The 14,672-nt window shown below is 45.0% G+C and overlaps 1 protein-coding gene across 2 annotated transcripts in view; it reads right to left on the bottom strand.

The window, feature by feature from the left end:
- The window catches only part of AURKA (aurora kinase A), a 77,313-nt gene extending 67,008 nt beyond the window's left edge, over window positions 1–10,305 (bottom strand). Inside the window, exons 1-3 of one of the 2 annotated variants that reach the window (XM_085619265.1) lie at window positions 10,139–10,305; window positions 8,912–8,964; window positions 2,758–3,070 (exon numbers count right to left, since the gene is read on the bottom strand). In XM_085619265.1, coding sequence (XP_085475391.1) covers window positions 2,758–3,070; window positions 8,912–8,962 — 364 coding nt within the window. In that variant the 5' untranslated portion in view covers window positions 8,963–8,964; window positions 10,139–10,305. The other variant, XM_085619266.1, reaches the window with a different exon arrangement.
- Window positions 10,306–14,672: the final 4,367 nt, after the last annotated feature.

A 14,672-nucleotide genomic window follows, 5' to 3' on the forward strand; every position in this document is an offset into this window, starting at 1 on the left:
ATTGTTTCCACAAGTCCGAGGTTATTGAGTTCTGAAGTTGCAAAAACTAAGCTCTTTGATAACAGGAGATTCTAGTAGCACTACGAGCAAGCTAATGCGAAAACAGGCCAACATATTTGGTGGGGGTGTACAGAGTCAGTCTGCCACCAAACCCACAGCATGTTAACCGGAAAAGCGTAGGTCCTGCATGAAGGGTACTATTGGAACTACACAGTGGGTATCGTCCACACAGAGGCTGGGAAGCTTGCACATTGTGGTGGCTGCAAGGGTGTTGACGCGGCTGGACGCCCCTTCCGTGGCCACAAAATGAGCAAAAAGCAGACGAGGTTGGAGAGGGGCCATGGAACTGGTTGTGGTCCTGATGTCCATAGAGCAGCTCCCATAGTGTTGAGTCCGCCTTGTCTCTAAAGAGACCGGAGCAAAGAGCACGTTAACAATCCTTGGACATACCCCGCCCGAAAAGCCAGTTCTCAGCCAGGGATGGTGCCGTGAGGCAGCAATAGAGGAAACTATTCTGCTTAGCCAGTTGGTGGTATCCAGTCCACATCTGATCGTGATCTTCGCTGCATCTCTCCAGCCAGCAACGGCACGGGAGTGTATGGCAATGGCCTCCTACAGAACCATGGGCAGCACTTGTGCAACAAAGTCATATAGACCATGGAAGTAACAGACCAAAAGGCACGCAGCGTTCATGGACTGCAGTGCCAGCCTGGGTGGGGTGGGGGGCAGAAAAGAATGCTCCACGATTGATTTACACCAGGCGCAGTGGCTTGGACCACCAAGCTTTCTGGGGTAGGGTGTTGCGTGAGGAAATTGGGATCCCCTGGGGGCAGGCATTGGCAGCAGGCGGTCGTCCTGTTCAAAGGAGCCCCAGTAGTGGACTTGGACCAGGTCCCAAGCAGGACGTCCCTTAGGGCTTAACTAAAATTTGAGGTTTTTTGGTGGGAGGGATGGGCATGGTGGGGCACTTCTGGCCAAAGCTCCTATCCACACATTCAACTTGCCTGCCACTGAGGGTAGACTAAGGTCCAGGACCTCAAAGGCTGCCCTTCTCACCATTGCAAATGATCTGGAGAAGTGTCCAGTCCACTGGCCTTCGCCAACTCCTCACACCAGTCAATGTTTGACCCTAAAGGCTAGTATTCTTCAGGGTCCAGGGGCCCCACCTAATCCTCACAGAGCCGTAGCCCATTTGACTAGGGATCAGGCCTGGAAGCTTTAGCTCCAGTCAGCCAGCCATTCTGGCCCAGTGTATGAGTCAGGGGTCAAAATTGGGACAGCGTCGGAATCGGGAGCAGAACTAAGGATGGTCGAATTGGTATGACCAGTGCCAGTCCGGATCCACCAGAGGACCCAAGGGGCCCAAATAACGCTGGGGTGCTGGTGCAGCTTTGGAACCAGTAGGGGCACTTACTGAAACCACAGGGCCTGGATGCATGCCAGCAGGAGCAGGCCGCTCAAATAGGAGGTGCTTGTCCTCAAAACTTAAGTTGTTGGGGGGAGCAGGGGGGAGGTTCGGAGGAAATAATCACCACAGCTCCCAGTAACTCAGATGCAGATCCAGCCCAGGTGCTCTGACTTACTTTTCTTGCAGCTGGACTTACCAAGGTGACCCGAAGACTGAGGGTGTGACCAATCCAGTGACCTTCCTCCTAACTGGGATAGAGATAGTAGAGGCATCACACGTTGAGCCACCAGGAGCTTGAGGTACTGCTCCCTTAAGACTTAGATTAATTCATCGACACAGGGCTGCATGTTGTAGTCATGCTTGAGACACATAGTACGGGTCCATCTGACATCAATCGGTGAGCAGAACTGCAGGACTTTAAGCCAGCCTTTCTAGAGGACATACCTGTCACACCACAAAAAGCATCTCAAAAGACTGAAAAGTCTTACAAAAAAAAAAAAGTTTGTCAAAAAAGTCCTTGCCAAAGTTAATTGTACAATTTCTAACCCATATCTCTACTCACAAATGTATCAAACCTACTGGAGGAAGCCACTATTCGCCAGTTTAAAATATGGAAAATCAAACATCCTGTGACAATGGCAGCCTTTAGACCAGATATGTGAATGGTGAAATCCGGTAGCAGGTAATCTTCGGTTGATTGCAGACAACTGCAGTGCTGATGCAGCAATTCTACATGGTCTTTCTGCCTCATTCAACGCCATACTTTCAGTAGACTATTAGGGTTTGAGTTAACGTTCATGCTCATGTATGGATAAGACTCATTCAATAAGGGACTTCAGTGGTCTGTGGTTCTTTAATTAATAAAACCCTGATCAATGCACGCTAGGAACCTGCAATCTCACAAGTATGCCCTCAAGTACTGCATGAGCAAAATTCCATTAAATACACCGATCCTTTTCACTTTCCAGAACACAGGCAATGCCAAGACTAAGGACACTGATAAAACACACTCTATATATATATATATATATATATATATATATATATATATATATATATATATATATATATAGATATAGGTATTGCCATCAACACCTGTAAAGACAGTAATCTAGGCACCCAGTTGACTCCAATTGGACAGAAAACAAGGCCTTGTCCAAATGTTATTTTACCACCTTTGGCTGCTTTAACATTATCATTTGACAAGCTTATAGGAATTTGTTCAGGCACAGATGTTACCATTAATAAAGTTACCAGCAGCCACCGACCACCACCCAGAACTCAAGCTACCTCCCATTTGCCTCAAAGTGGGCATGGTAATACAATCTGAATAGCCCAAGTTCACTTACTAGGTGGTTGCTTCTCCTGTTCCGTTGTTTTTGAAGGTGGTCTACATGCTGGTGGATTTGGAGTAGTCAGGTGAGAAGGCTGAGGTCGCACTTGTGTCACTGGTTTGGCGTGCTGCTGACTTTGTGTCACTTTAGCCTGAACAGTAGGCTTCTGATTGATGGAGACAGTCTTTTGAGTTTGTGATAAGACACGCTGGGCACCATTTGATGAACATAAAATCCTCTGTGGTGGAAGCGCCCCACTATGGCCACTACTTTGAGGCTTGTGCGTTACAGGTACACGTTTTGCATCACCACCAGCTGGTAGCATATTCTGAAGAGAAGCCACAAACGTTAGAAAAAAAGCATTAAGATGAAATTTTTAAAATAAGGTACATATAAATATCATTTTACAATTTGAGCAAAAGTAGCAATCAAAATATGACACGGAAGCAGGGCATGCCATACCATAACTAACATTTACAATCTAGCTAGGCATAAACATTGTGAATAGGCAAACCCATGGGTGACAGATATGTCAAGACGGCTAATTACCAAGATGAAAAAATAAAGTCTTACAGGCAATTTAAAGAAACACAGGAGGAAATCAGATTAGACCACATTACTGTACCGAGAGCTAGACCTGGTTGTTGGTGGGTGTTACCAGGATCCACACACAATTTGCCAGGACCCAAATTAGGTTGTGGCACATACCAAAACGGTGGTTTCACCCAGAGACCACCTATTCCAAAGTAGGTATTAGCATGTGCGATTGGTTTGTTCTCTTTTCGTTCATATAGATTTATAGGGTTAGTACAGCCCCAGTTTTCGTTTTATCCGTCGTATGTAGAGAGAAAGTTAAGTACTCATTCGCAGTGGTCTTTTACTTCTTTATTTAAAGACATGGGCAAAAATATGAAACAGCTGACATGTTTGGCCCAGAGGCCAGGGCTTTCTCAAGGCAGGACGCTCTGGATTAGTTGTAATGTAATTTATTAATCCGATGTGTCAACCGGGTGTCTCCTGAACGTCCGATTGTCTCTGCGGTCTGAAGGACATTACTGTACTGAATTGTAAATATATTGGAGATAATTGCTTGTGATGCATAGTAAAACAAGCCATCCCCGTAAAAAAAATTACATTGAGAAGACCAAGTCCACATTTCTCCGGCCTGAAAAATTGCACTGTTTGTTCAAAACTATGAAGAACATCTATCTGCTAGATCCGCAATACACAATACACAGAAATACATTTCCTGAGGTACTTTAAGTAAAACCATCTGGTGCATTTGATAGACTGCAATAGACATTTCAAGCCATTTGCAAATATTGCTTGGACATTACACATAGGTCAAGCCTCCGTGTTCACCTGTCACTTAACTGAAGTTACCATTATGTGAAGCTTTAAGACTATACAAATAAAGAGGACCTTGACAAGTCCACTGTGGGTAAAACTTAAGGTGGCCAGATCTCCTTGCCCCCTAAAGGCCCACATACACCATTCAGTCAAGTCAAGAAAGCAAGAATGTCTGCCGCACATGGCTATGGTAGAAGTTCTTTACCAGCAGGTTTAGATATGCATAACCCTTTGCCAGTGTGGCACACACCCTGGGTGAAACTAGCATCCACCGAGGAGGATAAAAGAGAAAGGCTGACTGTCCGGTCTGACCACTGGGGGTTAGCAAGCAAAAGTGCATCCGGCCTGTCAATCATTGCTGCAAGTGCAGCGTTGATCTAGAGTAAGAAAGATGTTGGGACAGACGTCATCCGCATGGAAACAGACATCACAGGAGTGGCTCAAGTGTACTGATGTCTGAATCCTCAAAACTGATTTTTGTTGTAGGCAAACATGGATAATGCATGTGCACCGTGACAAACTATCATGGATTGCGGTCTTGTTGGCCCAGGAGGGGTGCCCGGAGCGCTACCATCAGTGGTGAAAAACGACTACCTTCACCAGGCGTTTTGCAGCATGAGCAAAAGGGGGGGGGGGGGGGGGGGGGGGGGGGGCAGCACACTAATGAGCAGTAGGAGTGAACAGGTCCTTTTTAGGTCTCGCCTGCCCCAGCGCATGCGCTGGACTGGCGAGACATCTAGTAGGTGGGTTTTGAAAGTGCTACCCACATTTTTGTGCTGGCTACAAGCTTCAGTGCACGATGGCGTGCACAGCTGCTCCCCGCATTTCTCCCTCCCTTCCCGCCCAGCCATCTGCCTTTCCTGCGCCAGCCTTCAGCACCATGCCCCTCTCCCCCTCCTGCTGCACCCGCATCCCTAGCGTGCTTTAGTGCGCCATCGCAATTGCTTTAAGAGTGATCGCGATGGCTTTCGCTTTTACGGCCGCGCGGCCAATGCTTGTTCACAGTTGCATCCCCCTCATTAATTCACTTTGTTTCCATTCCATATTGCAAACGGCGGGCATCCAACAATATATTACTTCAAAGACTGTTGACATTGTGTAGAACACCCAGCATCACGGGTAGGGTCTTCGCAAGTGGCCATCACCGCTCGATATTACCAAGACACTCTCCCAAGCCCAGCAGAGTAAAACTGGTCCATCATTCATTGCAGAGTTCATAGTCACCATGACAAGTTTCTACCCTCACCGGGTCGAAATCCTAACGGAATGCAGAGTGGTCAGTTTCTTTTTTCTTTTAAATTTTGATACATCAAAAAAAAAAAAAAAAAAAGACTTTCAATAAAGTGGGGCAATCACAGGCGATGATTATTCCACTGTGATGCCGTGTTTCTATCAATACAATTGTTGTAATTTCAATACATCAAAAAAATACTTTCATGATAGATATCACAATGGGTTGTTCCACGTATGTTCAGCGATGTTTCATGGACCACAGCTTCCATAATGCATTGCAATCGCATTATTTCAAGCATTGAGTTCTTCCATATTGGCCCATTGCAGAATCGCTTGCATTTAATTAATGCCATCAGTACATAAACTCGTCTCGCCTCAAAGATGTAAATTTCATGTTGGGCAGAGTAATATATTCTCCTGTACAATGTACAGGGCAAGAGCACAGCAGTTTAATATTCGATTTTGTACACCTGACTTCACACTATTCTGAACACACCCTCTGCAATTCTCCACCAATTTCACTACGGTGTCAGTGTACGTGAAAAGAACCGGAATACAGCACCACGTTGAGGGTGCCTTGTTGTTTTCCAGTACGCGACTTCCAGTGATTGACCCAGGCAGGGAGTTTGTGTTTTGCAGCTCCTGCGCCAATCTGACATGGTCGAGTCCTGTCAGCTCTGTGTGTGGCACAGGTGCAGGTCTTCATGCTGGGCTACAGCAGGGGGCATGATGTTATGTTTTCTTCAACAACTCCCAGACATGGTTTCTCTTCCCTCCAGCCAGCCACTTCAGGACCCTGGAAATAGAATACAAAAGTCCAGGCCCTATCGACTTAATAGTCAGCAAGCTGTAGCCCTCAGCCGTCCCGCCTCGCGTGTGGTTTCTTTCTCTGGAGCTTGGTTCGATCCAAGCGGCCAAGCGCACACTCAACCTGCCTTCAGCTGTCACCTGTCCGCCCCTTTTCAGCGCCTACAGCAATTTGACTGTGCCAGCAGCGCTACAAAATGGGCTGCAATCGGGGACATGATCTTCAAGGGTAGTACACAGGGCACAAGTTCTAAACAAGCATTGGCATAGCCAATAAGTCTCGCTTTTGGGACCTTATAAGTATTTAGTTTTGCAGCACAATATCCTTGGTGCAACAATATCTGCTGTTGCATGGCTAAGCCTTGTACATTGTATGTGTTTAGCCATGCAACAGTTGATGTTGCACCAAGGATATTGTGCTGCATAACTAAATACTTATAAGGTCCCAAAAGCGAGACCTATTGGCTATGCCAATGCTTGTTAACGCGTGTCACTACAGTAAGGCCGACAGGCTCACTCGTTCAAAGTTATGTTGCTGTGCGCAGCACGAGGGATGTACCCGTGCTGGGTGTGTGCCCACCAGGGAAGGGTACACTACAGGGATAATATAGTACTGTTAAGTGATACAATATGTGGAGGACTCCAGGTTCCATATGGGAGGCCTAGGGCATCATGGTGAAACATTAAGAGGAGGTAGGGGAAACCCCCAAACAGGTTTGTGGATTGATGCATTCTTAAGATGGGTGGGACACTGGAAAGGGGAGAACCAGGCTGCCCCCAGTACCCTTCAATGGGTGATCTTTGATTCAGAGAGGTCACAAGGAACGGACGTGGGCACATCTCCTTAAAGTTGCGGCTAATAAGAGAATTAAAGTAGGACTGAATCCATGGGCTAAATTTGATACGCCTTACTGTGGCTGACATCCAGGTGTGAAATGTACTCACTACCATGGCCTGTGTTGTGGGGCTATCAAAACTGGAGTCGCACCTGCTGCAAGAGGGAGAGGGTAGAGAAGTGAGCACCTAAAATACAGACCCAACCCCCCCCCCCCCCCCCCCAACATAAACTTCAAAGACGCATGCCCTAAACAGTTGGTGCCTGGAAAGGGACTATACGAAGGGGAGCTTGAGATCAGAAAAATGCTCAAGCATCTGTGCTCAGCAAAACCTCTGGGACCAGGACCGGGGTGTAGGAAGAGGGGAATAGTTACCCAAGACCACCTGCCTGCCAAAACCAGTGTACCCAGCGAGGAAGAGGAGTGTTTGAGGAAGCATGGTCCAATGGCAAATCTAGATTAATGGACTCCCTTTCTGCTGTGTGAGGAGACAACTTCTGCACCAATCAGATCATTGCCTGTGAGCAGGGAAAAGTTGGCGACCTGCATATGCCAGAGAAGGGTCGCTGTGAAGTGAGCCATGGATATCACTGTGCCGACTAGTGCACAGCCTGTACATGCAGTGAGGAGCTGATGACCCCATATAGCAGTGGGGGCAGCAATGAGAAGATTGTGTCGATTGGACTGGAGCCTGTGTGCGGTAATCAACCTGAATGCCAGGAGTGGGCCTTGACAATGAATCTGCTGTCAACTGGGTCAGAGCTTGTGTGCAGTAGAGCTACAGGCTTTGAGAAAAGTGAAGAGGCATTTTCATTTAAGTTATGTCTTTCTAGTGATTGGGCACACGCAAAGGCTGATCTTGGAAAGTAATTGGGAGGCCTTGCCTGCAAGCCCAAAATGTGACAGGAGTACCACAGATTAAGACCTTAGCTAAAATGGTTATCGAAAGCTGGGTGGGTGAAAATGACCATAAACCAAGACCCAACTGAACTTAGTGGTACTAGTGACCTGGAAAATGTGGCAGTTTGCAGACGAATTGACATACCTGTATACTGAGAAACCCGCTGAACTATGCAAAAAGTAAATTGTTTTTTTAGCCAGTGAAGCCAACAATCTTTTGAAGACTATGAAATGGAGACAGGAATATGAACAGGAAGGTTCTTTTACAAAGTGAACTTGCACGTCTCAAAACTTGTTCCACAATCATGAAGCGGGCATAATTAACATTTTGGTGTTTCAAAGCATGCTCTATCCTAATAAGAGTGGACATGGTAACCACCTTAAACTGCAATCCAACATTAACTCAACTACACTAACACACTCCACATAAAGATAATAAATACAATAGCAATGCCGCGGACCGAAAAATTACTTTCATTTCACACTGGATCTTCACAACAACAAAACTGGCCCAAATGTTAGATGACCAATTACTAATGCAAAATTATGAGTAACTTCTTTAGAGGGTGTACAACATTAGGGCATTGAAAAAAAACATGGTAAAAGAATAGCAGCGTAAAATAATTTATGGTAAGCAATCATCAGAACTCATAAGCGACCATGAATAGGTGTACGCCTTCGTTGCATCTGGATTTGTGGATTCTGGATACTACCCCCCACCCCCCAAACGTAAGCCTGCGGGTATGCTTGGAGATTCTGTACTCACTGCAACAGAAGAAATATTGCTAAATCCATGTTTTGAGGTGAAACGTTTAGCTTTACTGTTCACAGAGCGCTATTTAGTACGCAAAATACACATAGCACAACTGTAAAAGTGCATTCTTTAGCTAAGAGTAGAAATACTGCAGTTCTACACGCAACAATAATTGTGAAAATACGTTTAAGTATTAAAACACCACCCCTTAAGGCCCCGAAATTATTTAAGCTTAGCCTCCTGTCAGGAGTCACTCGCAACACCCAGCAAGGGACGATTTAGGCATTACCTTGGCAACGCCGGTAGATCCATTTTGGTTTTCCTTGCCATGCCGGTCCATGTCTGAAATTAAGAGAAACAGATATATATAGAATGTCATTCACCGAACAAGTGCAACTCAGCAGGTCAATTAAGGAACACGGCAAGTGCCTTTCATAAAGCATGGTTTTAACATTTAGGAGTTTACAATCAAGGCACTAGTCGACATTTAATCTCGGGAGTGTTTCCACAGGTTGCTGCCCCCAGTTTAGAAATGTGGTTTTATCACTAATCATGCGTTTCGCTGTCAAACTGGAAAACGCTATCCTTCAAGCTGTTAGCACATCTGACACAATATGGCTCGTACTGCCAATCACTTGGCCTCCCGCTGTGTGCTGGGCGGTGGTGGCCGGGACGATGACATTTGGGGAATGTCCATATCAAAACGCAAGACTACCTATTTTTTATGTAAAGGAGGGAAGCACGGCATAAGAGTGTGGCAAGACGACAAGTATGTAGATTTTGGTTTGGCTAAGTAGCGTGCGATCAACTAGATTTTCTGGTGTAGAGAGGGTACCATGGACGCCGCGTCCCTTCCAGTTGCGTTACTATGGAAGAGAGAGAGTAGAAACTCCTGTTACAAAACCTACTAATCTCCTTTGGGATCAAAGGACGCACACCCATCTCTATTTCTGCTGGTGTATGTAAAACTCCCATTTCTGCTGGTGTATGTAAAACTCACCGCTCTGGCCAGTTTGTTATATATATATACACACACACACACACATACATACACATATACACACCAGTCAGCCAAAATACTTTATTTCGATCACACAGATCTGTAGAATTGGGGATTCTGGCGTGTAGAATGGCTAATCGGAAGTAAACTACTTGCACAAACCATAGAGCGTAGGGAGAATCCAAGTTAACGTGGAAACTCCGAACATATAAAATATAACGATCATGACTTACTACTACAAAATAAAATAGAACGCTATCAAGCCTGCGGCCTACATTCAATATTAGCGCTTCAGAGACAATGCTGCCTTTACTACTCTCACAGGGACATAAAACATCAACCCCAAATTGCATTTTGACAAAGGAACCAGATAAGGACCTGGTACACTACCATCATATAATTTACAGGAAGCACCGTTGTGGTCCCTAGGCTATTCTGCGCCTCTAGGATGTCTGTCTGGTAGGTGGGTGGACATACGTGTTCCGACTGTTTTCCAAAACCCAAAGCACTACTCACACACAGGCTACAAAGTCGCTTGCGGGAAATTAAAAACCCGCGTCTTGATCGATATTATAATCCAAAATTTAGAACACGGAAGATGGCCGCGCCTGGTCCGCTGTCTCTCTCCAGGCCGCACTACAGACAGAAGCCCAGCAAAGCACTGTTTAAATTCAAAACTGCCCGCTTTAAATACCTTTAAACTGCTGCCCGTGAACGATTGGCCACCTCCGAAATCCTACTTCGAGCTTATTGGTCAATGAGAGGAACACCCACTTACTGAGCAACAGGAAACGTAGCCTGACGTCAAAGCGCATGGACGCTACCAGCTCGAACGCTGTCATAGACATAGGACAAGGAGTTTTAAGATTTCGCTCTCTTACATTCAGTTGCTGCTCGCCTGCTCCTTCAAAGCAGCGCTGCAGGGGTTATATGAACGCTGGAACTGGCAGCACATACATAATTTAAACTCCAGTGGTCCACTTTTTTGGGAAAGCATACATTTCTTCTAAAGTCTTATGGACGTAGAAAAATAACACAAAGTGATTGCATGAGCTTCTTTAGATGCAGTGTTAGCGGCCATCTTAGAAGAGTAGATTTTTAATAAACGTGCTAGTACCAGTTGCCATGATGTTATTTATACAAGAATTGGCAAAGCCAAAAAGTCTCGCCTTTGAGAGGTACTGGCTTTACCTATGCTTTTGATCAAGCTAGGCACCATGGCCAACAGTAACAAAAAAGCAAAAAAATTGAATGCACCTGCAGGATTCTGAAGCTTCCATGGATATGCATACCGCAATTGCTTAGCATTGGCTTTGTGGCCCATAACTCACATTTGGTTGCTTTCTATTTGCTGGCTTTATTTGTTATATGCTGTCCAGCTTAAGTTCGTCCCTTCCCTTGACCAAATTCTATTCACTGTATTCTTCCACCAGTACTGAAAACCTGTAAAGGGGCATTTAAATCTTGTTTTTATTTTGTCACATTTGCTGCGCATTCAAAGACAGAGGTCAAATGACAGGGTCTGTCTTCCAGGGTGCTTGGTGTTTGTTTCCTTTTCTTTTTCTGACTTCAAAGTGAGAGGATTTATGTGACAATCATCCTGGCTACTGACCATATGCTGTACAATGTTATTTTTTTTCTAGCTCAAAACAAAATGTAAATGTCTTTAAATGAAGTGTGCAGATATTTAAGAATATAGAAAGCACAAATGAAGCAAATTTTTGGTCATTCTGAATTGTGGTGGAAACAAATATTTTAATACGATAAAAAAAAATACACTAGGTGATGACATTTCCTCACATTATCTTTTGCGCGCTGTTTACGTTTATTAGTAAAACTGTAGGTCGGTGCAAATGTAATTGAAGATGTGTTGTCGTTGTCAGTAATGGCAGTGCATTACCACACCTTGCATACTCCACTTTCCCGCACTCCACTCTACTCTGCATCACTTCACACTATGCCACTCCACATCACTGCAATATAACTGTGACTTATCTGGCGATAAAATCTTTAAAGGTCAAACTTCCCGACTTAACACTTGGCTCCCTGCTCCAGGTTTAGCGTGCAAAGCAACAGCCGACCCTCACATATGGGAGGGAACCCCTTCAAGGAAAGGATGCTGCACTATTGGATATAGTGATAGCTAATTCATACAGGGCAATCTTTAACATGCCAAGATACGTTTCTCCAGCGCAAATTCGGCACAAATTCAGCCTTTTAAAACAAACACTGGAAAGAAGGGGCACGTATGACATTAGTTGGCATAAGATTCGCAGCTCCAAGGTTGGTTCTTTAAATACCAATCTATGGGAAGAGCTGCTCCAACACCGAAAATCCTCAGCCAGAGATTATTTATTTGATTCACTCCAAGCTTTGGGATTGTCAGACCTTTGGGGCACCTCCACTGATCTTTTGTCTTTTAAAAAAATCAGCACAAATTATATCTGCCATTCAGGACAAGGAGGCATTAACTAAAAGAGCGCATGGCTGGTTCACGCTTAGCAATTACGGAACATTGCAACCTCAAGCGTACCTTAACATTGGAGTTAACTTAAGGACAAAAGAAAAGTTTTTAAAATTACGCCACAGAGTAATCCCAGTTGCCCCATACCTTCTGCCTTGGGAAAGAAAAAACTGCCGGCAGCAGTGTCGCTTGTGTGGCGCTGGCAAGGAAGACATTATTCTTGTTGTTTGCATCTGCCCTAAATTAAAGGATATTAGGTACAATCTGTTACGTCCATCCTTCAATTTACATGGTGTTCAAACATGCAGGCAGGCAGTCAAACTGTTTTTGAATCCAACTAAAACAACATTAAACTGTCGGGTCACAAAGTTTTTTGACCTAGTAACAAAAAGGCACAAGAGTAGGCTGAGACCGGATCAGCAAGAGACAGTCCGAACAGTTCCTTGACGGTAGCCTAAAATATCTGAAGACGCACCACGGGTGCGATGTCGAGATAACAACTGAGTCATGGAACAATGTGAGAAAGTATAGTTTCCCTAAAGACTAATAAACTGCAAAACAAAAGCACAAGATTAAGTTGAGCGCGTCCTAATAAGAGGTAGAGCAATTGCCCCTTGATGATGATGAACGAGCATAATGCAAACTTTTAAAAATCTCAATTTTATTGATTACTATAAACTGGTATTAAGCAAATTTTTAAATCGGAGAAAGCTGTATAAAATGAATTTTTAACAATTCTAGCAATGCTCTACTTTTTTTGTAAAGGTTTTAATTAGTCATGTACAAAGAAAAAAGTACCTTACCTCACTGCAATATACACTGTACCACTCCACACTAAGCCACTCCACTCTGTGCCACTTCACTCAATGCCTCTCTATTCTACACCACACTACTCTACTATGCACCCCTGCACTCTACGACACTCACTCAATGCCCCTGCACTCTACGCCACCTCACTCAACTCTATTCCACTCTGCGTCATTCCACTCTATGCCATTGCAATCTACCCAGCGCCACCCCACTCTATCATTGCACTCAAAACCAACACACTCTACGCCACTGTGCTCTTTGCTAATCTACTCTACACCACTCCACTATATGACACTATACTCTGCTCTGCAACACTCTACTCTATGCCACTCTATTCTACACAATTGCACTCTACGTCACTTTACTCTGCGCCACTGCATTCTACACCAATGCACTCTACTCTACACCACTGCACTTTATAACACCCTACTCTATAACACTGCACTCTTTGCCACTGCACTCTGCTCTGCACCACTCTGCTCTACTGCACTCTACGCACATGCACTCTAATGTACTGTTCACTGCTGCACTCTCTCTATGACGCTGCACTCCGCACCCTCTACTCTACATCACTCTACCCCACTCCACTATGCACAACAGCACTCTACCATTCTACTTGACACTAATGCACTCTACGTCACTGCACTCTCCGCCACTGAACTCAATGCGACTTATTCTATGCTACTGCACTCTATGCCACAGCACTCTACGCCCATTCACTCAAATCTACGCCACTCTACTTCACTCCATGGCACTATACTCTACGCCACTTTACTCTGCAACAATCCACTCTAATTTATTCTGCACCACTGCACTCTACACCATTCTACTCTATGCCACTGCACTCTATGCCACTCAACGCCTATGCACTCTTCTCTCACCACTCTACTCCATGAAGCACCACTCCACGCCACTTCACTCTACTCTGAAACAATGTACTCTACATCACTGCACTCTATGCCACTACACTTTACTCGACTTTGCACCACTCCACTCTGCACTATTGCTCTCCACTCCACTGAAATATACTCTGCACCACGCTACTCTGCATCACTGCACTCTACGCCAACAGTGGACTCTATACCACTTAATGCCCTCTATGCCAATCTACTCTGCACCACTGTACTTTACACCACTTCACTCTAGTCCACTCCACAACACTCCACTCTATGATAGTAGACTCTATGATGTTATACCCCACTCGGTGCCATTCCACTCTCCTACACTATTCCACTCTACAACAATCTACTCTGCTCTACGACACTCTGCTCTACAACACTCTACTCCACTCTATGCAGCACCCTGTACGCCACTCAACTCTTCTCTATACCACTCCATGCACCCTACGCCACTCCGCTTTACAACACTCTACTCCACTTTGACACTCTGCTCTACTCCACAGCACTCAACTGTATTCCGCTTTATGCTCTTCCACTCTATAACACTCTACTCACTCCACGACACTCCATAACACTCTACACCACTTCACTCTATGCCACTCCTTGATAATCCACTTCACTACACAACACTCAACTCAGTTCTACTCTACACCACAACACTCCACTCTATGCCACTCCATTTTATGATACTCCACTCCACTCTGCTTTGCACCACTAACTTGTAGCCAAGCTGAGCAGCAGCCACACTTGTGTACAACATAGCTAAAACATATTGGCAAAGCCAATAGCTATTGGCTTTTCTAAAACTTGTTTTAATGCTGGGGGCCGACAGCAATTTGCTGGCTGGTTCTTCCCCCACTAAAACAAGAAAGGCAAT

The sequence above is a fragment of the Triturus cristatus genome, chromosome 7 (assembly GCF_964204655.1).
Source record: "Triturus cristatus chromosome 7, aTriCri1.1, whole genome shotgun sequence".
In the NCBI taxonomy this organism is placed as follows: domain Eukaryota; kingdom Metazoa; phylum Chordata; class Amphibia; order Caudata; family Salamandridae; genus Triturus; species Triturus cristatus.